This window comes from Podarcis cretensis, assembly GCF_951804945.1.
Source record: "Podarcis cretensis genome assembly, chromosome: 1".
In the NCBI taxonomy this organism is placed as follows: Eukaryota; Metazoa; Chordata; class Lepidosauria; order Squamata; family Lacertidae; genus Podarcis; species Podarcis cretensis.
In genome coordinates, this window is record NC_137170.1 from 139,628,161 (window position 1) to 139,656,074 (window position 27,914).

The 27,914-nt window shown below is 41.3% G+C and overlaps 1 protein-coding gene across 6 annotated transcripts in view; it reads left to right on the top strand.

Moving 5' to 3' along the window:
- The window catches only part of ERBB4 (erb-b2 receptor tyrosine kinase 4), an 832,220-nt gene that overhangs the window by 671,938 nt on the left and 132,368 nt on the right, over nucleotides 1-27,914 (top strand). For all 6 annotated transcript variants that reach the window (XM_079976052.1, XM_079976051.1, XM_079976053.1 and 3 more), the window contains 3 exons: nucleotides 7,385-7,517; nucleotides 13,003-13,125; nucleotides 13,512-13,610. In XM_079976052.1, coding sequence (XP_079832178.1) covers nucleotides 7,385-7,517; nucleotides 13,003-13,125; nucleotides 13,512-13,610 — 355 coding nt within the window. The remainder of the gene's footprint in view (nucleotides 1-7,384; nucleotides 7,518-13,002; nucleotides 13,126-13,511; nucleotides 13,611-27,914) is intronic.

Consider the following 27,914-nt stretch of genomic DNA (forward strand, 5'->3'; position numbering starts at 1 on the left):
AAGTTTTTGTAGGATGGCATGGCCATTTCTCTTCCATCAGTATTGCTGCCCATAGCATGTTCTTGATTCAGTGCCCCAATTAAGTACCAGTGGAAGAAACTATCAGGTTAATTATACACAGCTATTTATGCCACCTGCTAAATGCTGACCACATCTGAACTACTACTGCCAAGTACCTAGAATGGATGTCACCAGAGCAAACTGACCTCTTGGTGCATAATATGTTTCTGCTCAGTGTGATACGTGCTTACATTTGTAAAAAGCACATTTTCCATTTAATGCACAAAAATAAACATGGAGAGAACCACATACAACTTGGTAAAGTGAAGCGTGCCTAGTACAGCCTAACCCAAATTTGCAGGGTTTAACAGAGAAGCTTCATGGAGGGAAAGACTCTCTAAAGAAGAGATAAGGGCGCAAGTTGCAAATCACCCCTTTTGGCTTGACAGTCACTAGACTGTTTCGATCCAAGAAGAAGAAAATATTCATTTTTTGTGTGGAGGGGGTAGAAAATTGAAAATATGCAGCAAGTGTATAAAGAGAGCTCTTCTTTTGCTTAGGTTGAACCTGTTTCACCTGAGAGTCCAATCTAGTGGATTTAGATGTTTTCCCGTCACAGTTAAATCAATCTATATTAGACAGGACCTGACTTGGCATATTTTAAAAACAGCATTAATTCTTTTAGTGAAATCAGACACACACTGAAGAAGAGTGCTTGTGAAAGTTCTTTTTATGTTAACTTTTCCTGATTATTTGTGCTACAGTTTCCTCGACCCACAGAATGTCCACTGAATGTTCGTGTCCTTCCCACTTTTTGGAAATTAAGTTTTCTTTATTAATGCTAAGTCATAGGTACAGGCGAACAAAAAGGAAGCATAAGTTTCCAAACACAAGAGCAGTTCAGAGGTTGCATTTTCTCACTAAATAGGCAGATAATATTTTTTTTCAAGCAGCAAGTGGGGAAGGGAGTTTTGTATATCTGAATTGGACACATAAGAAATGGCATCCTACCAAATAATAATAATAATAATTTTTATTTATACCCCGCCCTCCTCAGCCAAGGCCGGGCTCAGGGCAGCTAACAAGCAATAATAAAAACAAGTTGAATGATTACAACTCAAAAACAACATTAAAATACAACATTAAAATATTGAAACATTCAAATATTAAAATGTAGCCTCATCACAGGAGGAGAAAGGAAAAGAAAAAAGAAAGAGAGGGAGAGAATCAAATGGCGTAGAGGTGTTCGGTTCTTCCTTACCCTTAGAAATGTGTGATATTTGAGCTATTTTCTCTACAGTAGCTAGAGTCCACATATTCTTGTACTGCAGCAAGAGCTGTAGTGTCTTCCATTTCCGGGCCAAAAAAGTTATCACTGCAGCCAGTACCCCTGTAAGAAGGGACAAAGGTTCTGCTGGTGCATTTGCACTGCACCAACCTCACTGCCACTTTTCCTCTCCACCCGCCTTCTGGTAAGCACAAAGGATGAGACTGAGCAGAGATCAGGTGAGCAGCAGCACCCCACCAGTTACTGCCCAGAAGATTCTGGTGACCTTTTAATTTGCTTGGGGGAAGTTCCACCGTGAATAAATCCACAAAAGAGGGAGATTGAATAAACAGTTATGTAAAGCAAACTCTTAGAGGTGCTCCGATTTATTAAAGCACAAAACATATTCAAATGCAATGAGGGGAATCTTCAATAACATTATTGCATGAGGCTTCAAGAAAGGGTTGTATCTAGAGCAATATTGAGTAATGCATCCCATCAGCACAAGGATTTCTGCTTGCATGGTGGGATCTCCCCCTGCACTCCCCAAATCTGTTCTAGGGGTTCCCCCAACCATCTGGAGCAGATTTGGGGAGGTTGAAGGGTGTGCATAGGGGGAGTAGAGGGATGAAAGTCCCACTGTGCAGAAATCTTAGTGCTGATGGGACATGTTAGTTGGATACTACCCATATATATCTCCCAGCAGCAGCAGCAGCAAAAAACAAACAAACAAACAAAAACAAAGCAGCAATGCTTCTGGGTTTTGTGACATTCAGACATTCAGAAGTATTCAAAATGTCTTAGACTGGCTAACAACTATAACACTGAGACTAAGAAAGCACAAAGGTCACCTTAATTTGTTATGGGGAGATATGGGAAGATGCAGTTGTCTTTGTGCTTTCTTAGTCTGTATATTTTTATATTTAGTGATGGGTAAGGCATTTTAAAGTTGTCTAATTGTGGGTGCAGTATTACCGGAGGGCAGGGGGAGGGAGGGACTGAGAAGGCACCTTCTTAAGGCACATAGAACTCTCTGCATACACCTCATTAATGGTCCAACTCAATGCCTCTCTGTGTCATTAGCTGACTGATGTAAAAGATGCTCAAGTTCAGACAGGGACTGATAAAATCTGTGTGAATCAGATACCTAGGCAGTATACAACATAATTAAAGCCTCCTTTGCAGAAGGAGTTTTATGGAAATGTCACTTAGGTATGTTCACAGGAACCTATGTAGAAACACGAATAAAGATTACTAATTTATTTTCATAAATTCTGTAGCAACAAGGGCTTCAATGCTCAGCCTACTCACATATTATATTACCTATTTTAATAAAGAAGATAGGATAACAGATGTTCTCTCCCCTGGCTTTCCTTCACAGTGTCTCTTCCTGTTCTGTTCTCTACTCCAAACCTTAAAACACTTAGTAATAATATATATAAGTAATTAAGCTCCAAATCCTGATTCTGACAGTACCATAGGGACAGTAGATGTTTTTGATGTTTTGAAATGGCTACAGAGTTGATACATGCTCCCCTGTTGAGCCACCTCATGTACCTTTGCAATATTAACTTTGAACTTTCATCTTGATTTGGTGTGTGTGCCTGTACAGGACTGAATAGCAGGTGTTACAGAGGAAAGGAAAATATTGTATACCGTTTAAATAAACGTACACTCTTGATCTCTTCTAGATAAGGGCCCCTCACTGTTTATCACTCCTAGTTAAGGAATCAAAACATTTATTTAAAGTCGTCCATTCGTGACTTCCTTAATGCCAGCAAGTAAGAAATATTACGTTGTATTATTAATTATTATTGTACCCCATTATTCCTCCAAAGAGCTCAGAGCACCTGCTTTCTTTTTCCCAAATGATTCCCTGTCCTGGCTTCATATTGGGACAGATCTGCCTAGCTCTAGCAATAGACTTCCAACCAGGGCTGACCCATCCTTGAGCCAAGGTGAGGTGTTTGCATCAGTTGGCAGATGTTGAAGAGCGATGTATCGGTGACCCCCTTTCAGAACTTCTCCAGAATCCATTTGCCCATAAAGCTACTCACCACCGTTACACTGGCTGGCTAGTGGCTTCTGTGGTGGTGGATGCAGTTGCCCCCAGCAGTCAACTAGCTGCTATTCCTAACCTAGGGGTCTAGGAGTGCTGCCATCACGTTGCAGCTGCAGGGAGTGGAGGCACTGTCCCTAAAGGGCTGGGTCACCTACACTGTGGTCTGAGAAACAGTCCTTCCTCCAAATGAGGTCTAGTGCAGTGTTTCCCAACCTTGTGCCTCCAGCTGTTTTTGGACTACAATTCCCATCATCCCTTGCCACTGGTCTTGCTAGTCAGGGATGATGGGAGTTGTAGTTCAAAAACAGCTGGAGGCACAAGGTTGGGAAACACTGGTCTAGTGGGTGAGCTGGTCCTGGAATGCACCTGTTTAAACAGTTAAACAGCTGCAAAAGTACAAGTGAGGCAAGCACTTTCTAGGGCTGCCTTGTCCACCATGCCAAGGAAGGACCCTATATTCCTCTCAGGAAGACATGGGCAAGGTGGTCACAGAGGGCCTTAGGAGTGTCTGTGGTTGGCAGCAGCAGAGGAAGTCAGTCTATGGGAAGATACCTCAAGCCCCACAATGGGCTTTGTGATAAATTTGCAACATGGGTTTCCTTATCTCCCCAAAAGGCCTTGCCTGTCCTGGAAAGCTGGTTGGTTGACTTTTGTCCTTCACCGTCTTTGGGTCCCTTTATTTAAGCTCCTTTCGTTTCTAGTACCGTAATATGGCAGAAATAGGGATTCATTACACTCAAGTGACAGGTGTCCTTTAGCCACTGTTTCCTATCACGGGTTCTAGTATCATTTTTTCCTGTTCACTCTGGAGTCCAGATATATAACTGGGACCTCAAAATGTTGTCTTGACCACTAGCTCCCACTGCCCCTGGTAGATCAGTATCCCGGATTTATTATGTCTTTTGTTCCTACTTTCTGGTGCCACACCCAGTTGACTCCTCCTGCCTGTGCAGGAGTGAGGTGGGAACAACAGGAGCTTGGGAATTATTAGTCCTTGGAGTAAGAGCCTGTTACAAACTGCAAGGCTTCACTTGCCTCTTGCTCTCTCTTTGTTTAGAATAGGAGCAGCTGTTGATTAACATGCTAACCAGGGACTCAGCTATACAGCTGCAAATATAACGTTTAAAGTGTGTTTTAATTTCTCTGGTTGGCCAACCTTGAATATATTTGTCTCCATCAGATACCCTCAGACCACTCTGTCTGCTCAGTGTAAATAGTAATACTTATGTTGGCCTTCGTACTACTGTATATTTAAAAACTAAGTGGAAAGTCTTTGTCCTTAACTTGAATAAGCCTGATTTTATTCAGCTTAGAAGCACATTATACCATGATAATGAGACTATGATAGTTTGTGCTTACAAATGTCATAATGTCAGGTTGCTTTTTGTGGCCTTTCATGCACAAGGTCAACGTGGTTATTTAAAAAATGCACCAGGGAAGGACTGGACTAATTAACTCATCCCACACAGACTTTGCTCAGCATCTTAAGACATTAAACATTATTAGTGACACTGGAAGGAGCATATCTTATGGGTCAGCTGCTGGCCTCTATCACTTGTACAAGTAAAGAAAAGTCACCTTAGAAATGCATTTTTCTGCAATCAGTATTAACTTTTTTTCTAGTGTTTTCAGGTTCATTTCACATGTGCAGATAGGCACATGACCTATTGATTGTAACAAACATCAGATGAATATTATGTCAGGGAAATGCTAGAGCCAGCAACCTATATAGAAGGCTAGGGGCTAATTAAGTAAGTTGGTGCCCAGTGCCAAAGATCTCAGGTGTTGCCAATGCACTCTGGGACAAAGAAGCAGTCACGGCTATTGCTTTGAAAATGAAAAAACACATAATAGGACATTAAACATTAAAAAAACCCAAAAAAAACTTCCCTATACAGGGCTGCCTTCAGATGTCTTCTAAAAGTTGTATAGTAACTTATCTCCTTGGTTCGGGGGTTGCATAACCCCATACCCTCCAACATTTCTTCAGTGAAAATACGGACGTCCTAAGTAAAAGCGGGACATTCTGGGATCAAATCAGAAACCGGGACAATGTCTGTAAATCTGGAACTCTCCTTAGAAAATAGGGACACTTGGAGGGTCTGCCATTAGGTGGTAAGCAGTCATCTTCCACTAGTTCTAGGATTCTCCTTCTGATGGGTTGTGTCTTTTATCTGCACACACAAAGCTCCTCTGATTTCCCCTTTTCCCTACAGCCCTACACACCACATTACTCCAGTTTCCTCTCACACAGAAATGGATGGACTGTGAAGAGGTGACAAGTCCTTGTGGGGCCTTGCACACACGCACCCATGCAAAAAACACTTTATAGCTGGGCTTATTTAATCAATTTGTTAAATTCAGTGGGTGCAAGTTAAAGATACCTAAATTCAGTTGAAACTAATGGGACCCAACTGTGTTTAATTTTAATTTTCATTTGGAGAAGCATAATGTAAAATAATAATGACAGATGAGTGTGACTCAAAGGGAAAAATGCTAGGTGCAGCTTCTCAGCCATAATTTTTCTGCGTAGATTTGCGGTTTTCCTAAAACTAGCCCATTTGCCTACCTGATGTTGGAGAAATAGTGGCCTACCTCATAGGATGGTTGCAAGGACAAATGTTATAAATACTGGAAACCTCTTTCTTTGTATAATGTATTATATAAATATTGCTACTTAAACACAGTTCTCATAATATTACCCAAATGGCATCCATGAGACTCCTATCTTGACATTTTCTCAGAGAGATTTGACAAAATTGTATTGAATAGGTCACAATTCATTTTGAGGAATTGTTGAAATTGCAACTGATCCCTAATTTCTTGACCTTTCATTCATCTTCCTAACAATATAACATGGTTCAGCTAAGATAAGCTATTACTTTAGAGGATCTTGCTTTTGCATAGGAAGCTGGACTAGATGGGTTTATTATCCCTTAAAGATGTCAGTGTATTGTTGCCAGAATCAAATTTTAAACATTTTCCAGACAATTTGAGCAGGACTAATCAATGTCCCCAAATGGAATGAGAATCTGGTGTGAGCACAGTCCACTTTCAACTTCTTATGACTAGATATGACTTCTAGTAATATGCTCAATGCCCGAGTTGCAAAAATAACTGCTCACAGTAGTAGGCTGCATGGAATTGCAAGGCACAGTCTTTACTTCTGTGGGGAAAACCCATTTTTTGTGTGAATTACTACCTTTGGCCAGAGCTGGCCCAAGACATTTTGGCACCTAAGGTGAACCACAACATGGCGACCCTCTCCAGGGAAGGAGGGGTGAGTGATTATCTCTATCAAGGACAAGGGGGGGGGGGAGGGAATCAAAGGCTCTCATGGGGAAGAAAAGGACCTGCTCTGAATCATACCAGGTGAATGCAGAGACCAGGAGACTCTAGAGGGTAGCCCCTGACATTTCTTCCCTAGGAGTGCGGAGAGGCCTGCAGTGCCTCCTGTTCACTGAGCAGCTGCTGTGGCAGTGGGATTAGGGGCAGGCTGCCAAGGAGGAGGCAGATCCAGCCTCCAAAGAGCATGCCATAGCTGTTGCGGCCACAGTGGCAAAAGCAGCAGTGGGCAATGCATTCCTTGGAGGCCAGATCTGCTGCCCCTTGCCTCATGGGTGGGCTGGCCTGGCCTCTGGCAGTATCCTGTCCCATGGTTCTACCTAGGGTAGCAGTTTCTTCATGCAAGTATTGTAGAACATGTCTAATTGGCATTTAATGTCAGAGGGGAGCCCTTGCACTGTGAATCTTTGTTTCTCCATTCAGTGTTTTCATTTGTCATCAAAACACATGGTAATTGTCTGCCTCCTCTCTACACTGGGCCCTCCTTCCCCATCAAACATGCATGATGGCCTGCTTAAAAAAACAACAACAACAGAACAGAATGTGATAAAGAAAAAAACTTTGTCACAAATCGTACTGTGTTTTTGTGTGATTTGAAATGTTGCAATACTAACTTCACAAATCCTTACACTTCACAAAATTTAATTTGTAAGCATGCACACAAACCTGCTCCTGTGACTCACAGTTAACTGTTGGCTCCTGATTCACAGAACGCCCCTGATAGCTGCCGGAGTGATTGGAGGACTCTTCATCATCGTCATTCTGGGCTTGACGTTTGCAGTTTATGTGAGGCGCAAGAGCATCAAAAAAAAGAGGGCTTTGCGAAGGTTCTTGGAGACTGAGGTGAAGAGTTTTTCTTTCTTCTGCAAAGAAGCACTAGATACATACAAAGACATTTCTGTCCAGCTTTGTCCAAATTGTTTTTATTCTCCTATAAAGAGTTGTTCATGAAATTCTTCTCATCCAAATATCTCTACTGATAATGGGGTACCATTATGTTGACTATGTAGAAAAAGTGTGTGCATGTGTGGGTGTATTCCCTCCACAATTGTCCCAAACAGGTTGCTGAACTTTTAATGAAAACCTGTCTCCAATTGTACCTAAACACTTGGGGTCCTCTTCAAATTTGGCCCCCAGTTAGTACTGAGTTCCTGAATGCCTTTTCCCAGAAGAGTACGATTCACAGCATTTCCCCCAGTATGAGGTCTTGAAATGGGTTGCAATCAAGAGTGCTCATCTCAAAATTTCAGGACTGTGAAGCTGAAGAAGACCAGATAAATTTAATTTGGGGGGAAATTGATTCCATATGTTTGTCCACTGCATGAGAGTATGAGAAAATGTTGCCAGCTGCTGCTTGTCTTGTCATGGCATCTCTGTGGTGGAAAAAGTTGCACCTGGTGAATACATGTTTTATGCAACCCTTAAAAGTGCAGATTGCCAGCCCTAGTTGGTGGGAGCTGGAGAAGAGGTTACTGAAGTTACCTGAAAGCTTTTTTGTTTAATGATGGGCTGTGAATAAAAGTTTTCTTCCTAAGGCCCCCTGACATTTAAGGTGTGCAGGCTCCCAAGATGCATTGCTCTTGCTTAGAAACTGCTTGTTTCAGTCCAAGCTCAAAACATGCTGTTGGCTATTTTAAGCCGTTTAACAAGTTTTTCAGAGTGTATAGGACTATGCTGTATATGAACAAAACACTGCCAACATGATTTGATCCTGCTTTATCTGAACTGTTGGCCTTTAGAAATCCAGCTTTACTTTGCAGTTACAAGTGGAACAGAAATCTATTTCTTCTCAGTAGTGTTAGGCTTAGATGAAGACAAGCTTTAATTTCATAGCAGATCAGTGTAAAGCAAATTCCTTGATGAAGTTGCAATTCTATTGTTTTTTTCTCTCTTAAAATTAATTAATTGATCCACCCTTGATTTGACTGGTTTATAGCCATGCCATAAGTAACCAGTTCAGAAGAAACTGGTCTTGCTTTTTTATTTTTAAAGAAATCATATTGTTTGGCTTTGAAGCATTCTAATTTTGAAATGGCTTTAAGGATGCTCTATGTGTTATTTTGAATGAATAGGAGAGACTATTCCTCTATGTTTAATCTTCCTCTATAACCCTAGAGGCACTCAGTTTGGTTATAGTGCCACACTCTCAAACCTTGAACATTTGGCATCTGATTTCTAGAGGCTGTCTGCCAGCTGAGCAAGGTATTTTGGCTCTGCTGCTCTCGCCTTAAGGGCCGTTTTCTCTGTTTGCTTTGCTACACGAAGCAAGTGTTGTAGGAAATACTAATGATGCAGCAATCATTTTGCAACATCCTAGATTGTGCTAAGGCTTCAGATTCTCTCCACTGTGCTACTGATTATACAATATAAGGAGAATGGATGATCTGATCTGATCTATTATAGTTGTCTGTGCACACAGAGAGAAATATTTTGAGTCAAATTTTGATGCCTGAAAAATAAGATTAGTTTGGACACAGTGAAAATTAACTGGATAAAATACTTGGAAGTCATTATCAAACAACTTTTGCCAACCTGGTTCCTTCTAGATATTTTGCACTACAACCAGCTCCAGGTACCCCAGGCAGCACAGCTGTCACAGCTAGCATTGGTGGCAGTGGCAGTGAAGGTTGGCACACTGCATTGTCTTTGCAGTTAACATTATTAAAATCTTGCTGAATAATACAGTAGTACAAGCAGGGCTTTTTTTCAGCCGGAACTCACTGGAACTCAGTTATGGCACCTCTCAGGTGGGCACCATTGCCATTTTAAGAAAACGAGGGAGGCGTTCATGGTGAGTTTCAGCACTTTCTTTTCTAGATGAAAGGCCACTGAATACAAGTGTGATGAGGGACATAAGAGGCATCTTGAAGCATTTTTTGCTGTTAAAATCAGAGATTTTTAAAAGGTCACTTCTGTAAACAGGGATGTAAAGAAATAAGGGGACAGATTTCCTTTCATCAAAAAAAAAGAAGAAGAAAGGAATGGGAAAAAAACAAATCAGATAACTTTATGGAGGCTAAAACTGTCAATGACTTCTAGTTATGATGGCTTTACATTGCTTCCAGTAGACTGGAATCCAACGGGACCGAGCCCCTCCCCTGGTAAGTGGACATAATATTGCAGCATCCTAACTTCAAATTCTGGAGATGTCATCAGATGTGTAGAACATCTTAAGTATCCAATCTATAAGATGGCCAATAGGGTTTTAAACTTGCATATTTAACTAGTTCTTTTAAACATATTTATATGTACTTAATATGATAGCAAATAATAACAAGAATTAATTAGGTGAGTATGAGTATATTTGGATACTGTAACTACTATATTTTTAATCAGAATTTGTACACATAACGTATATCTTCTTCTTCCTTACACCTATTTTTAGTGTTTGGCATACATCTGGCTGCTTGAAAGTTAATTAAGGGAAGCAGAGTGTAAAAATTATGGTGTCAGGCTTATGTCTATGGCTTTGTTCTTTGCTATTTGTTTTTGTTCTAGATTAATAAAGTAATTCCCAGTTCCCGATAATTTTTGCCTGCGCAGCGTAGTCTATATACAACTAATTAAGTAGTCCGCAATGTTCACAGAGGCATGATAATGGTGCTCAAATGGCAATGCACAGAGCACTTAGCCTTGCAAACAGACACTTTGAAACACTGCAGTGGTTTCAACCCAATTTGAACAAGAGTAGCCCTTAATTATTTTTCCTTATCCTGAAAGAAGACAGGCTATTTGTCAGTGTTTAGAGGCCAGTCTTTTCCCATTTATTTTTACAGAAATATATATTTCCAATCAAAAGCACACTGTATAGTTCTAATCAATTGACGATCTTCTGACTGAATTCCATTCACATGGTTTGTTGGATTACAACTCATAGCACATGGAAGAGCATTTGTGGGGGCATGTGCATTAAATTAGGGTCTTCAGCACTATGTAATTGTGAAAAATAATCCAACCTCCCCCAAAATCCCCTTTCTTGTGAAAAAAAGCTTGGAGTGAACATTATCTTTAAAGCAGACTAAAGGGCGGTGGATCAATTAAATATTAAGGTGCTGACTGTTTATAATGGCTTTCTGTTTATGTTCTTGGGCAGCTTTGCCAACCCATGTCCTCCAGATGTTTTGGACTACAGGCAGCCCCAGGTTCTGATGAAAGTTGTAGCCCAAAACATCTGGAGGGGCCCAGGTTGATGGCTGTTGCAATTGGTTTTTTATTGTTTTATTTGAGTAATTACAATTATAATTTGAAGATTCCTTAGGGGCATTTTTTAAGACTGAAAGGTGGGGGTATGTGTGGTTTTATAAATAAATAAATATATCCGGAACATAACATTTTGAAAAGCACATGATGTCATACTGGCAAATACCGTGTTTCACCTACCATTTATCTATGGTTGACAACAACACTTACCACTTATTTGATAGTGATGAAAAGAAAGAAACTAGCTAAATTTCTTAGATCATTCTGGGCAGAGTACTCAGATAGCTAAATGTTTCCAAGGCCTTAATCTTACCTGTACATTGAAATGCTTATTCATTTGAGCAGTTTTAATAAACACAATCTCTTGTAATCCTTGCAGAGATAAGTATCAGGATAACACCAAGTTGGAATGGGAACCTACAGTTTATTTGATGGATTGACATATTTTAAAACAATATTTTATGTAATCTGTCATGATGGGTATTTTGATAGAAACACATGCTCAGCCATAACAACAAGTGACACCTGAGATTGCATTTAAGTTTGAGAATGCAGAGTTCTTCCACACCAGTGGGTCTGCTGCAGCTTGAGATGGCCTAAGCCTGGCAGATGGGGGGAAACAAGCCTTTAAAATGGTATTTGAGTTACATCGACTTTTTTGTCGCCTTAATTTGTGCTGGATTGCCAGCTCATATGGCCAAACTGAATGGGTTTAGGATCCAGCCCAAGCCCTCCCACTCCCACAGAACACTGGGGGGGGGGCAGGCTCAGCTGGAAATCTGCTGGCTCCTAACTTCACTCATCTTGGTGGTCTGGCTTTAGGACTGAACCCTAATTTATCCCGTCCCTCCTTCCTTCCCTTTCTTTTTTGAAGTGTCGGTTAATGTAGGATGCGTGTACACAATGGAAGATTTGCCATTGAATGTCATGGGGTGTAGATTATGTCTCAGATTATTGCAGGGATCTGGCTTTAAAAACAAGCAAACTAAACACTAAGCACAATTCATAGCAGCCAAGGTCCCTTTGTCGTCCCCCCCCCCCATAAAATATTTTAGGAAGTCGTTCCCTCCAAAAAAACCAAAGTTGATGGGCGTTTCCATGATGTGTGCGCACCATGACTTGTGATTATGTGGGGTGCAGATTACCTCCCCCCCCCAATATTTTATTCAAGTTGGCATCCTGGCGCACTTCTATACATGTCTAGTCAGAAGTCCCACTGAGTTCCATGAGACTTACTGCCAGGTTAGTATGTATACGGTTGCAGCCTGAGTTCAGTTAAATCCTGTGGTTCAGATAACATTGTGATATATATCACAATTAAAATTGATGTTCAAGAACATCACTGTACATTTTATGAAGTCTTACATTCAAGTTCTGTCTCTCTCATCACTATCAATCCAGCTTGAATTAACCACCTATCAAATCCATTTATTCAGTGGAAAACATAAACACATGCTCTACTATTTCTCTACTATTTGACATAGTGCATTTATCATTGGTTGGGTCATGCCAAACACAGAACATTGATGATTCAGTGCCCATCATGAGAAGGCAGAACGCAAAAGCATTTTGTAATTCCACAAAATTTTCCAGTACAGTGGTACCTCGGGTTACATACGCTTCAGGTTACAGACTCTGCTAACCCAGAAATAGTACCTCGGGTTAAGAACTTTGCTTCAGGATGAGAGCAGAAATCGTGCTCTGGTGGCGCGGTGGCAGCAGGAGGCCCCATTAGCTAAAGTGGTGCTTCAGGTTAAGAACAGTTTCAGATTAAGAACAGACCTCCAGAACGAATTAAGTTCTTAACCTGAGGTACCACTGTATAGCATATTTTTAACTGTTGATTTTATTTATAGTGTCATTTTTTAAAAAAACAAAAAACAAAACACAACACAACTTGTATTTAACTTTTATTAACATTGTTAATGAATATTTTATAGTCTTTGGAAACCACTTAAAGGTTTTATTAACAATTAAGAGGGAAACCTATTATGTTAAATAATTAAAAACTACAATGGAAACTTGATTTTAAGGAACAAATCATTGAAATTAGCATAGGGACTTGTCATTTTTCACTGTTTCCCACTTTTGTATCCAGCATTCACTAAACACCAATTTTATTTTGCAGCTGGTGGAACCCTTGACCCCCAGTGGCACAGCCCCCAACCAGGCACAGCTCCGCATTCTGAAAGAAACAGAGCTGAAACGTGTCAAAGTCCTTGGATCTGGGGCCTTTGGAACTGTGTATAAGGTATGTGCCTTTGATGGACTTAGTTCATCTACTATGTGTCTCTGGTGAAACCTTCAGCCTATCAGGGCAACAGGATAGTAATGTGTTCAAGGGGTTCCTGAAATATGAAGATAAAATGCCTTTTGATTATACATGCAACTTAGAACTCAGTGCCCAGATCCTGTGTTCAACTGTTGTGTTCAGTTCTCAGAATTGGGCTGCTCAGTATTCTGCAAGCTATTTCAGTTAGAAAATGTAAATTGGACTCAAAGGATCATTTACCTCAAAGTACTAAGATAAACTTAGGCGTGTGGCAAATAACAAGGTTCAGTTGATTTCTTTTTGAAAAATGCTTTGTAAGTAGCTAATTTGGAGTTACGGTTTTCTTCACTTTTTCAACATCTTAGGGTGTTTGGGTTCCTGAGGGAGAGAGTGTGAAGATTCCTGTGGCCATTAAAATCCTGAATGAGACAACTGGCCCCAAAGCCAATGTGGAGTTCATGGATGTAAGTATGGATACCCTGTTCCAGTGATGCGTGTTCACACACATTATTTGTGGTTTAGCTTCACAATGGCAACTACTTATTCCAATTTACACACTCTTATGATGCCCAGAGAGAATTGCCTTGGAAGAACCAAAGTTGCATGGATTTGGTGGCCAAACTCTCTGCACTCAGTAGACACCGAGTGTCCACCTAAATATGGTACCAACTCAGTGTTCCTCAAGCTCACTGAACTCTGGCCCACTTTGTTGCTTTATCTTTCGAACTCTGAAGCAACACAGTGCCAAGTGTGTGTTGCGTAGATGAGCAGCAAACAGTCAGGTACATACAGGCTGCTACTGCATATGAGGATCTGTGGGCTGGGGGATTAATCCCTGTATCGGGATTAGATACTGTAATGGACTCTGCTACTCTTAATCGATTAGGAATTGTGCTAACCCTTTGCCAATCACCTAGAGATCTACCAGTAGATCTTGGTCTGCCTGCTGCCTGCTCTCAGCGCACTGCAGTCCACACCATCTATAATACCATATTCCTCAGGACTATTGTGTACTGGGAGTGGATGGGTCACGTACCTTTTTTGCGAGGTGGCTTTTGTGGGACAAGAATGTTTGCTTTAGGGGATTGTGGTAGGGGCAGCGTTTAAAAGCAAATCACTTGATAAAACTAGACAACTTTGGGGGGTGTTCTTCAAATTTTATTGACTACTTGAGATAGAATTAATTGTTTGGTGCAATATTTCTCAAGTTCTGTGATGGCAGCTGGAAGGGAGTTATGATGTCTTGGGAGTAGACAGGGGATACAGTCCTGAAACAGGCATGCCTTCCACACAAGTGAGGACATGGGTAGATTGAATATTATCTGGTAAAACATTCTTTCATGATTCACATTTGATTTGGGGTGGGATGGGGTAGTCTGCATCCCAGCATGTCTGGAAAGAGTTGATGCTTTGTCCTTGAATGCTGTTTTTGAAGGGAATCAGCAATAACTTGTTCTCTGCTGTGGCTGGCTTTGTGCTAATCTCTTCTCTCTCAGCTTCAGTGTTCTCTCCTGTAAGCTATTGGTTTAAATTAACTGGTTGCCCTTCATTTGTTCAGCTGACCAGTTTGAGAGTTTTGTGTTGCAACCTCTGATCTGTAGTAACATAGATGTGGATTTGCACTTGTATACGCAGTTCATCTTAGTGTATGGCCTGGTGGTTGCAGGAGGTAATTGGCACCACCATTTTTCATCTGTCTCTGCCTTTCACTAGTTTGCATTTGATGCTGATTGGTGGATTTCAGGTTACAGGAGGAAAAACAACCCATAATATCTTGCAGACCTGTAGATCACAATAAAACACCTGGATCTTTCTTGGCAGGGGATTTGCTCCATCTCCTTGATCATTTTGGTTGCCCTTTTCTGAACCTTTCTCAGCTCTGTGATACAAGCTCTGGAACTTTACCCTTGCAACTGATAAGATGACATTTCTCTTTGACATGTGGAATGAGTAAAACAACATGTGTTGTTGCAAATGTTTTATTCTGATTCGTATGCACAGATGTCTATTTTACTTTAGCCCATTAGAGTGACAACACAAAAGACATGCAAGAGTGAATGCCTGTTATTCTGCAGAAGACAAAGAGATTAGCAGTAGGAGCCATTGCTTTTTGTTTAATCTTTTAATGGTGGCAGAAGGAAAATGAAACCAAGGAGTGCTTTGTGACCAGTTGGGCCCCTTTTAAATGCTGTACGGCTAAAGGAGAATAGGCCGTGGCAATTTGGCAACTGGGCTGTCATTTCAGTACCCTTGAAAACTTTCTAATGTATCCATAATGACTATAATGACATAATGCATCATGCTAGTACATGATGTGGGCAGCCCCCTCCTATATTTCTCTCAACAGGGGACATTGAATTCAGTAGCAAAGAAAAATCCCTATGTTTGAATGGTACCTTTCCCCCTAGCACAGCAAATACTATTTCTCATATGTCTCACTCAAAAGTTATTTCAGTCCTCATCTTTCCTTTGTGTTCCATTCTTTTTTTTACAAAGATCTCTTGTAACAGATAGCTAAAGGCATCCAAAAAATCCATAATTTGGTTCGCGATTAAATTAAAACTAGAGTAACTGCTGTAAAGGCTTGCCTTCATTCAGCTTATGTTCTTCAATGCATTTCATAATTGCATCATATTGCCATTATTAGTTGCATCATTCCTCTGAGGTTGTAAATTCTGAGGTTGACTTCACCTGAAAGGCTTCACCTGAATACCTTAGAGCTTAGCTATCTAGCACCTCAGTTATAGAAAAAGTCCTTTGTCAATGCAACTGAGGTTTTATAAAGAACTCAGCAAAGATTTAGCAGCTTGGGCATTGCAAGAACTGTCAAAATAAGGTATCTAGAAAATGGGGTTACTAGAGCAAAACAAAGCAGGTGGAATTCAAAGTAGCACTCAGCAGATTACCCATCAATGCAAGCATTTCTGTGTGCCTGGTGGAATGATCTCCTCCTTCCTTCTCCTTTATGTTGTTCTGGGGGTTCTCCCATCACCCCAGAGCTGATTGGGGACATTGGGGGGGGAGAGAGAGAGGGGAGCCCCATTGTGCGAAGGGGACTTGCAGCACTGGCTTGTGCTAGCACAGCTTATTAGTTGAAGCTGGCCCAGTGTTTACAACATACTTCTGCTCTGCAATTGTCTTCCACAGAATCTGTTTTACGAATGCAGATTTAGAAAGGAGGTGAGATCTGTTGCAATATGCTTTGCTTTGCTTTAATTAGTTTGGCTAACCTTTGTTGGTTATATGATTGTTTAGTGAAATAATGAGAAAGAGAGAAAAACCAATGTCAGGAAATCATAGCTTAAAATTGGGGAGTGCCCTTAAAGCAGTGACCTCAAATTGTGAGTGTCTGCAACTCTGCTAGCTGAACATCCATGGTTTTGTATCTGTTATATAATGGAGCAATCTTTCTACCCTTGCAGTGCATGCCGTTGAGGTTGCTCTGATTTATAGCCTCCATGATGGGTGATGCAGATAAGGGAACCTAAAAAACTTGCAGACTTGGGAAGCAGTGGGTGGAATGTGAATGTCATTCACCTTACAAACATCAAGGTATAAAGCATCTTAGTGTTGTGTCTGTGGAAGAAAAGGCAGGTACTAAGAGACCCACCAATTGGCTGTTGAAACTTTTCAAAACAACATTAATTTCTGTGCTCTATGAAGTCTCCCAGCCCTCCTCCTTTCTCCTAATACATTGTAAGTCAATTGACTTGGAGATGTCATGAATTTCTAACTAGCCATGAGGCTTTTGCCAAAAGCCAATAGCTTATCATCAAAGCAGAGATATCCTACATGCCATGGAGTGCACTCCTGATTAGAAAGTAAAATAAACTATCCAGGATACTAGTAGAGAAGGAAATCAATGAAGTCTGACACATCTCATCAGGCAAAAAGAAAAGAAATAGTCTTGCATTTCTAAAAGGCGATGTTGCACAAGCTGTAATTTTATCCAGGGTTTTGATCCACTTACAAGTTTAATCTAACCTCTGTGCACTTAAATGTTTCATTATCTCTTCGAAAATAATTAGGGGTTGCAAGCAGAAGTCTGTATATGTAGAGTTCCTTGGGAGTCCCCAAGCTCATTGAGGTGAAGACAGCTTGACTGATACTTGTCAGCCAATATTGGGCCAGGAGCTAATAATAGAAGGCACTGCTGCTTAGCTAGGTGAGAAAGTTAGCTTGGGAAAAATTAAACTGAAGGTTTTTGGATTTATGATTTGAAATAAATTTCCCATTCTCATTTGTTTCCTGGTAAGAGCCTGCAAAGGGAGTTGGTCTCTTTTATGGTTTTATAATTAAGATCGAGGGGATTCTTGACTTCCTCCAGACGTATTGTGGCTCACCAATATCCCTAGAAATAGCTTTTCATGTCCAAGGAGAGTGTTTTGTTTAGTGATGCATAAAGATAATAAATAATACTGACCAGTGCTCTTGCAGCTGCCACTCCTGCCAAGCATGCAGGAAATAAATTAAGTTAGCTCAAAGGGGGTTTGATGGATAAAGTGATTGCAGAGGAAAAAGAGAGAAAAGTAGGCTTGGCTTCGCTTGATGAATGCAGGCATCAGATTTCTCCCCACCCCCACCCCCAAGTACAGAAAAATAACAGACATGTTTTATTTTGTAAGACCTTTAAGACCATGATGGTTAGAACTCTGTGATCAGTATGCAAAAGTTTCAATAAGACTGCCCACTACGTTGACAAGATTAGCCAAAAATGCTTGCCAGACTTTGTCTTATATGCGCTAAGAGCACACCAGGTGTGTGCAGTGATAAGAGGCTTTTCCAGAGTAGCTTCTCCACTGTGAAACAACTAATTTCTCCTAGGGACATGTTGGTGTCATCCTGAACATTTTCAGAGGGGTTCCATAAAGAATGAGGACCTCATTTTGCAACTGGTAGGAAGTGGGATGATTCTGTTTGGTCGGTTTAATCTCAAACCCTCGGGCAAACCTAGGGGCACGGATCTCTTACAGGAGCAGTTACTTACCTTGGGAGTTCAGTTTGCAGATTTCCCCCAGGTTGTTGATACAGTTGTGACTTCCAGGCAGAAAAGGTCACTGTGAGTGCAATGGAAATTTTCGTCCTTTCTGGAGATGCTAGGCTTGAGGATGTTCCTAAAAGCTAAATATGTGGTGTAGCAATGCCTTGGAGCAATCAGCCTCTAGGAAACCAGAAACCTGATTACCAGTGAAAGTTACCTGCTTTTAGATATTTTGCAGGAAGACAAGGAAATGTTCAAGGCAGTGTTCTTTTTTCTGCTTTAACTATATTTTACCCAGGTAAGCTATTCTTCCCACAGAAGAATAAAAACAGAAGTCCTGCATTCAGCTTATAAAGTGGGGAATTTGATAGATGCCTTTCACAACATGCATGGTGTAGAGAAGGAGAATATCCCCACCACCACCTTGCAACACGAAAATCCAGACCACCCAAGAACACTAAAACCCAGACTGATTCAAGAAGACTTAGGACAGACAAAAGAGAGTATTTCATTGCCCAGAGCATAAGTAAACTTTGGAATTTGCTACCACAAGATACAGTGATGGTTGCAAATTTAGATGGCTTTAAAAGTGAGTTAAGCCAAATTTGTGGATGATAGGGCTAGCAATGTTTCATAGTCATTATCTATTAGAATGTAGCAGAGGGTGGGGAGCAGCGGCTGCGCTAGGAGGGAGGCCAAGCCACGGAGTCCTCATGGGGAGCCCTGTCGCATTACTGCCTCCAGGACCCTCACTATCAGGCTGCCCCAATTCCGGCAGAGACCTCCCCATCCAGCCCTCCCCTGGATCCTTGGCAGACCATCCATTTGCATCATTCTGAGTTGGTTAGCCCAAGACACCATGTTGGATGATGATAATGGTTACAATTGGCCATATACATATGTTTTTAATTAATAGCACATTGGTCACTGCTCCCTATTGGCTCTACAAAAACCAGGAAAGAAAAGAACCTAAAAAGCACAGGCTTTTTAAGCAAAGTTATTCGTAAGGGTGGAATCAAGACTGTCACATTTATACATATCTGGTACATGGAGGACAACAACGGCCCACCCAAGGAACCTCAAAGAAAAGTCCCTGGGCATTTTGGTCTCTGTTGTCAAAATTTCTGGCTCCTAACATTCTCCTGGTAACTGCTGTGTGGGCTGAAGCTAGAATTCTCCTGCTCATTCCTTACAAACTTATAATTTTTCTGCTGCCTCAAAGTTTCCCAAAGTTCAAAGAGAAGGAAATATTTAAAATTAATAAAATGAGAGGCATAATTACCAAACAATCCCTTTCCACTATAGTAAAAAAAAGAAACAGGCAAAGAACATCCAGCTTTAAAGGCTGAATTTGTTACCCAGAACTGAGCAATTAGTGCCAATGCTTCACAATAAGAAATGGAAAGTCTGTATCAAAGAACTTCCTATTATTTAGGAATTTTCTCTGCATGCCTCCAGCTTATATTAGCAATTCAGAGTAGACACGTTGGTATTTCAATTTCTAAATGGTAATGTATATGCCAGGTTGCTGTTAGGCTGATAATAAATGAAGGTTTTATGGGATGTGTGTTAATAATACAAGGTATTATTTTCTTCAGTGTATACGTAATGCCTTCCAATGAGGTTGCTGTATGGTTCAAGGTTAGCAGTCAATCAGCACATGTCTGATTGAAGCTGAACTGTCTAGATATTAAAGTCAATCAAATTGGGTATATATAAATATAATTTGCCAGCTAAGCAATTTTTGAAACTTTATTTTCTAAAAAAGGAGAACTTTATAGTGATGTTATTACTTTCTAGATTTTTCATGATAACAGATTGAGCACAAGAGTGTGATAATATACCTCAGTTCAATGGCTCAGAAATCAGCAGCAAAACGTAAAGTAGTGTTGGTAAAGAGTCCCTGAAAAAGAACAATGTGCTATTAATCATTGTTATTTCAATGGGAGAAGGAGCCAATAATTTAGAAAAGGGAGCATATTAGGTTAAGGACATCAAACAGATTTTTGCTGGTGTAAATTCGATAAGAGTCCTAATGCGCATACTCAGAGGTCTCAGGAAGTTTGATTGCTCCTGGTGCCTTATCATCATGTAAGAGCACCCTGAACTTTGACTATCTGTCAGGTGTATTCCCAAGATGGACAAATCAACAAACAGAAATCCCCTGGAGAAACAAAATTCTCTCAGATTCTGCATAACTTACAAACCAGCCACTTTTCTAGGGCCTTAAAGATGATAACTGAAAAAAAGGATTTGAAAATCTCTGTAACACTGATTCATCTAGATCTGAAGCAAAACAACTCAGTTTTCAACAATGTAAAAAAACTCTTCCCTTTTTAACATTTTTGACACTCCTTGCAATGTTCACTGTCTACTAAGTCCTATTGAGTTCAAGGGCCTTACTTCTAAGTAACCATGCATAGGACTGCGGGCATAATAATTAATTTCCCTCATTGACACCATCATATAACCAACTCTCATTGGCGGCATTACGTCATGATGTCATGCCACTTTATTACAATGATTCCTAATTGGGTGTGATCATTCATGTGATTAATCCAAGAAATTTAAATGAAATCAGCAGCACCAGACAAAGACTGATATTCACATTATCTTGGTAAGTTGTTTACCCAAAACTACCAAAATGTCTCACTTGACTCCAAAATGAAAAGCGACAAGTACTTGGCTGAAACCTTACTAACTTAGTTCTGGCTGGCCATTAGAATTCAGCACCCGTTGTCAGCCTTTCATGTTGACTAGTGCTTAATGTTGCCCTTTGGTATGATCCTGGCTTCATCATTGTTAGCTTTAAATATGTATTATTAGTTACAAGTGGTGTGTGTGTGTTATCTTAGATTTTGCCTCTACAGTGATTAAAAATTGTTCCAGAAGGATTTTTGCTTTAGTTCGGAAGACTAGTTGTTAATTGGACAAATAGACCATTATTGTGCAATAAAAAAATGAGGTCAACACCAGATAGCCCGGGCCTTAGTGTTATCTTAACTGTTTGCATTATCTTCTTGAGGAAAATGTCCGGATTACTGGGAGAGGTAATACCAATTTGCTTGTGATAAGAGTGATATTAACAGTCAATACCATTTTACAGCTGCTTCATTAATCAGGTGGCAAAGCCAAGCCATTGCGATAGGGAAAATATTGACTATTTTTGCATGGAGATAGTGAACCACTGCCTCTCTGCTCAAAACATGAGCCTTCTGCAAACGAGGTTACCTTTGGTATTTATTTTTTTTTAAAAAAAGCCCGCCCGCCCCCCGGTTCCATATTGAGCGATTGCAGCTGTATGGAAAACCAGAGCTTGCAAAATGTCTAGATGCAATTGGTGATGTGTTTCATGGTTATGTTATTTCCATCACTGACTTTCAGTCGGCACTGAATATTGAACATTTAAAAAGCCTCCTTTATTTTGACTGTGATAGTGATCTGATTTCAACAGCCAATACTCCTCTTGACATTGTTTCAAGTTAAGCAGACACTGCGGGCCCCTTAGTAGTACTGTCCTGGGGGAAAATCCTGCTTACTGATTCCATGGCCTCTTTGGACAAGCAAAGAAATAATATGTTGGTCTGATTTGGAATTCTTACTCTCAAAGGGACCCTGTAAGAACAACAGGATATGATTGGACAAACAGACAAAAATGGTTGCTCTTCCAGTTGTTCTGATTAAAGTTCACCCAAATGAAAAGTTAAGGTAAAGAATGGAAAACAAAGGAAAATAATCTCATTGCATAGAGGACACACCCAAGGCAGATGATAGATAGATAGATAGATAGATAGATAGATAGATAGATAGATAGATGATATAGATAGATGATAGATAGATAGATGATAGATAGATAGATAGATGATAGATAGATAGATAGATAGATGATATAGATAGATGATAGATAGATAGATGATAGATAGATAGATAGATAGATGAGATAGATAGATAGATGATAGATAGATGATAGATAGATAGATAGATAGATGATAATAGATAGATAGATATAGATATAGATGATAGATATAGATAGATAGATAGATAGATAGATATAGATATAGACAGATGATAGATAGATGATAGATAGATAGATAGATAGATAGATAGATAGATAGATAGATAGATCCAGTAGGCAGATAGGCATACTTGTGAGAGGCAGTGCAAAATACTGGAAAGTCCCCACACCCCTTTTGGCTTTCTGCCTGCATAATTGTTTGTTTGTTTGTTTGTAATTTATTGAGTTACATTATTAGATGCTTAGGTTTTGCTTATGTCAAGGAGTGGAGGGGCCAGGTAGTGTGCCCTGGCCTCCTTGCCTTAAGGATGAACTCTGCCTGACGCTTCATCTGCTGGAGCTCCCATCAGCCCAGGTTCATTTCTTCCTGTTTGGCTCTGAGAGTAGCAGCCTCCAGCTCTCACAGCTCAGCTCTGTTACTAGAAATGAGCTCAGTTGGGAGAAAAGCATGCAGAGGTAAGACGAGGAATAATTTCACTGCCCCCCTTTTAAGATTTCATAAACATTTTATACATGAAGAACAAGCATGGATGTCCCATTGCTTGAAAAACCAAGATCACTGATCCTGTTGCACCTAGATTGACCCATAGCTACTCTGATGCGTCAGTAAATGGTGCCTTTATATTCTTGGGAGACCCTTGGGGATAGGTTTGTTTGTTTGTTTCTGCATATAACTAAATGGTTAGTTATATATTTGCACCTCTTTTCACTCCTCTTTTGATTTTTTTCTTTCGTCCACATATGGCTACGTCAGCTTCAGCAGTTAGCCAGGTCTAGAGGGATGCATTCTGCAGGAGGTTCTTCAAAACTTAATATGCAAGCAAAATATGTTGAAGATACATCAATTTGTAATTGCTTCCTCCCAAAGGCTGCTCAGACATGCACTGTAGACATGTTTCTTTGCTGTAGCAATTACAGGTACCATAAAATTAATGAAAAAAATGTGTGTCCGCTCTAATATCTTTCTCCTGTCACACAGCACACATTTGAGGTTTTGCAAATAATTCCCAGCCCAGAGTACAGTGAGCTTCTTAAGTACTTTAAAGAGTCTTTGTGGCTGCAATATAGAAAACCAAAACAGGGGAAGGCAAATTTAAGGAGGCATCTGCTTATACATATATTTTCAGAAAGGCAAAAACATTTATCAGTGTCATGGTGCATTACAACTTTTCAGTTTATCAAGCTGTCATAGAAAGATCTTGGGCCAGGTCTGCATGTTTCATGGGTACAATACAGGGCCATTTTTGTGTGTATTCATACGAAGGCAGGTGGTGCTGAGCCACACTCTAACTGGAAGTTGTAGCAAGGCTGCTGAAACAGGCAAATTTGGTATAAGTTGCCATGCCACATTTGAAATTCATTTATTTTCATTTATTTATTTTTGACATTTATATATCCAGCAAGGTCCTCGGGGGGGGGGGGGGGTTCCCAACACAAACCATGCATTAAAACTATAGTAATACAACCAAGGTTTAAACATCAACAACAATCTGCATAAAAATCAGCACAAAGAAAGCATAAAGCCATGTAAGACTGCCTTGAAGCCGCCACAGGGAAGCATGTCATGTTCCACCTCCACTGTCAGAGGCAGCAGAGCTTCTGAATGCCAGTTGCTGGAAGCCACAGGTGGGGAGAGTGTTGCTCTGGAGCTCAGGTCCTGCTTGCTGGTTTCCCACAGCCATCTGGTTGGCCACTGTGAGGACAGGATGCTGGACTAGACCTCTGACCTGATCCAGCAAACGCATCATATGTTCTTACGTATTTAAAACAGCTGAGAAAATAAGAAGGCCACACAGACCCCAATGTAGGCACGCAGCAAGCCTCTCGAGGGAGTCCTTTCCATAATTGGTTGCTACCACTGAAAGAACCCACTCCGTAGTGATCATCCACCCTCACTGGAGCTCACCACTAACTTCTCCCTTGTTTTCTTAGAACGCCAATATCGCTTCTCGGCCCTTTTAGCTACGATCTGGTATAGAATGGCGGCAATGGTACCCACCTGAGAGGTGCCAGAGCTGAGCTCCAGTGAGCTCTAGCTGAAAAAAAGCCCTGCCTTAAACTATTGCTTCATCCATCCCTGTGTTGACTTGAAGCCCACGGGCCTAGATTCATGACTAAAGTGGCTCCTAGCTCAGAACCACGAGCAAAAAAAAAGAGGCATCTCTTTTGAGAGATCACCATGCCAAGGGCCATCGAGTCCAACCCCCTGCCAAGCAGGAAACACCATCAGAGCACTCCTGACATATGGTTGTCAAGCCTCTGCTTAAAGACCTCCAAAGAAGGAGACTCCACCACACTCCTTGGCAGAAAATTCCACTGTCAAACAGCTCTTACTGTCAGGAAGTTCTTCTAATGTTTAGGTGGAATCTTCTTTCTTGTAATTTGGAACCATTGCTCCGTGTCCGCTTCTCTGGAGCAGCAGAAAACAACCTTTCTCCCTCCTCTATGTGACATCCTTTTATATATTTGAACATGGCTATCATATCACCCCTTAACCTCCTCTTCTCCAGGCTAAACATGCCCAGCTCCCTTAGCCGTTCCTCATAAGGCATCGTTTCCAGGCCTTTGACCATTTTGGTTGCCCTCCTCTGGACACGTTCCAGTTTGTCAGTGTCCTTCTTGAACTGTGGTGCCCAGAACTGGACACAGTACTCCAGGTGAAGTCTGACCAGAGCAGAATACAGTGGCACTATTACTTCCCTTGATCTACATGCTATACTCCTATTGATGCAGCCCAGAATTGCATTGGCTTTTTTAGGTGCCGCGTCACACTGTTGGCTCATGTCAAGTTTGTGGTCAACCAAGACTCCTAGATCCTTTTCACATGTACTGCTCTCAAGCCAGGTGTCACCCATCTTGTATTTGTGCCTCTCATTTTTTTTTGCCCAAGTGCAATACTTTACATTTCTCCCTGTTAAAATTCATCTTGTTTGTTTTGGCCCAGTTCTCTAATCTGTCAAGGTTGTTTTGAAGTGTGATCCTGTCCTCTGGGGTGTTAGCCACCCCTCCCAGTTTGGTGTCATCTGCAAATTTGATCAGGATGCCCTTGAGTCCATCATCCAAGTTGTCGATAAAGATGTTGAATAAGACCGGGCCCAAGACAGAACCCTGTGGCACCCCACTAGTCACTCTTCTCCAGGATGAAGAGGAACCATTGATGAGCACCCTTTGGGTTCGGTCAGCCAGTTACAAATCCACTGAGTGGTAGCATAGTCAAGTCCGCATTTTACCAGCTTCTTTACAAGAATATCATGGGGCACCTTGTCAAATGCCTTGCTGAAATCAAGGTAGGCTACATCCACTGCGTTCCCTTCATCTACCAGGCTTGTGATTCTGTCAAAAAACGAGATCAGGTTAGTCTGACATGACTTATTTTTCAGAAATCCATGCTGACTATTGGTGATCACAGCATTCCTTTCTAGGTGCTCACAGACTGTTTGCTTAATGATCTGCTCCAGAATCTTCCCTGGTATTGATGTCAGACTGACTGGGCGGTAATTATTTGGGTCCTCTCTTTTCCCCTTATTGAAAATAGGGACATTTGCTCCAAATTCTTCAGGTCGGGCATTATTTTCTTTATCGGAGAAGACTGAGGCAAAGAAGGCATTGAGGAGTTCAGCCCTTTCTGTGTCCCCTGTTTAGCTATACAAAATATGTACAAAACAGAATTGATTCATGATCCTTTAGACCAATTACAGTATAGTACAGGGGTAGCCAACATGGTGCCCTTCACATATTGTAGAACTACAACTCCCCTCAACCCTGAACACTAGTCATGCTGACTGAGGCATGAAAGTCCTCGTGTTTATGATACTGGTATAGTGTGGTCTCTACGTGTTTTATACCCTCCTTTCTTGGGGCATGCAATATGGACGTTTCCAGGATAAATACATTCTAACACATCTCAGTTTGGTTATTCATTATAAATGGCTTTTTCCATATCTCAAATAGAGCATTAAACAGCAGATGAGCAGGAGATCATGCACTGAAGTTAATATGTCTATCAACATACTTTTGTCTCTCCCATTTTCCCACACCTGCCACTGATTTTTGGTGTGCAAAAACAATGAATCCATATCCCAATCAGGCAACATGAAGAAAAATGCCACAGTTTAAAATAGAAACGCTTGCTTCTTTGCCGAAAAGAAAGAAAAAACTTTAGGGGTTGGGGAGAGGGCATAAACCAGAGAGTTATTTTGTTTCTCGAAAATGGATAATGTACCTGTCAACATGTATTTATTCTGCCGGCCTTCAGTGCTATTTTCTGGTGTCAGTCGAAAAGCGACTAACATTGCATCTCAGTGACCCCGTGCAACAGACTAGTGTATTAATTTTAACATGGAACAAATGGTTTAAATGGAACTGCTCTTCCTGCCTCTTCTCCCTTGCTGGCCCAAACCTGCCATGAGTTTCACTGAGTCCTTACGCCCGCCCTGAAAAACATGAGTTGACATAATTTCAAAAATATCAGAAGTAAAGAAAAGGTTAAACCATCTGTTATTTTCATTATACACACACCCCACAATTAATGTCTTGTTCATCTTTTCTTTCTTTCTTTTTTTGAAAAAAAGAACCATTATGCAAATACACTGCAATTTGGTTTCAAATGCTCTTTGTGCTCTGATGAGCAATTTTCTCAAATACAAACCCAGCCTCCTTCCCCTCCTATATAATTCCCCCACCCCACTTCCCTCTCCCCTTCTACCCCTTTTGGGGGACTGGGGGGTGATGGTGGTGGTTTCATACTACTAACAGCAAGATCATTTGATATTTTTTTACCACCACATGTGGAAGCAATGTGGTTATTTTTAAAAAAACTTATCAGAAATGCATGTGTCAGAGCTGCCCCTAGGTCCCAGCTCACAGAGGACCAACGCGAGGCTGTCGTTATGTACAAAAGTCTTTATTGAGGTTCAGTTTCCATTTCAAAGCCGCAGCGCGCAGCTCTACGTCTTAAACCCTTGACCGGCGAAGTCCCGTCTGAATCTCCTCCCCTCTGACACTAGTTTAAGATCCTAGCCCTGCTCCACCTTTTACGCTGCTCTCTCCTCCTCTGGGTCCTCCTGCCCGCTGGGGCATCCCCCTTTCTGGACTCTTCTGACGCTGAGTCGCTTAACTCCTCCCCCTGCCTCTGGCGGGCTTTAGGACCCAGTTCCCAATCCTCATTCTCTGCTGTCCCACGCTCCTGTACATTTGAACTTGCCTCTCGCGCCAACCCAGTGACCTTCCTCCTGATCGTTACACTACTTCTGTCACTGCTTCCCTCTTCCGGGATACTGGCCGGATCTGACCTCCCCTCCGTTGTCTGACTCTCCGATGGAGGCGTGGTCAGCCCTGCCTCGTCTTCTCTCCCTGGTGGGGAATGCACTGGCCCCGATCCTTGGGACTCTTCCCCCCCACTCTGCTCTGGTGGGGAAGCTGGTCCTGATTTCCAACTACTGCTCTGGGAGTCCCTGCTGCCCCCTTGCTCCTGGGGTGTTCCCCTTGGGAACCCCCTACCCCTGGCCACTGGCGCCCCCTTCTGTGAATCTTCCGATTCGCTGGAGAGGCTCGTGGAATCCCTCGGTCCACTGTCCTCTTCTCCTACGCTCCCCTCGGATTCTTCCCCTTCGCTCTCCATCTCCTCTCTTCCCTGTGCCTCTGCTCCTGAGCCCCTGACAGCATGTATTTTGAAAGAGAACACGGAGGAAGTAGCTCCGTGCTTTTCTTTTTCTTTTTTCAAAGGAAACCTCTTTGCCTTTTTTGCTTTTCACTATTCCTGCTCCATGGCGC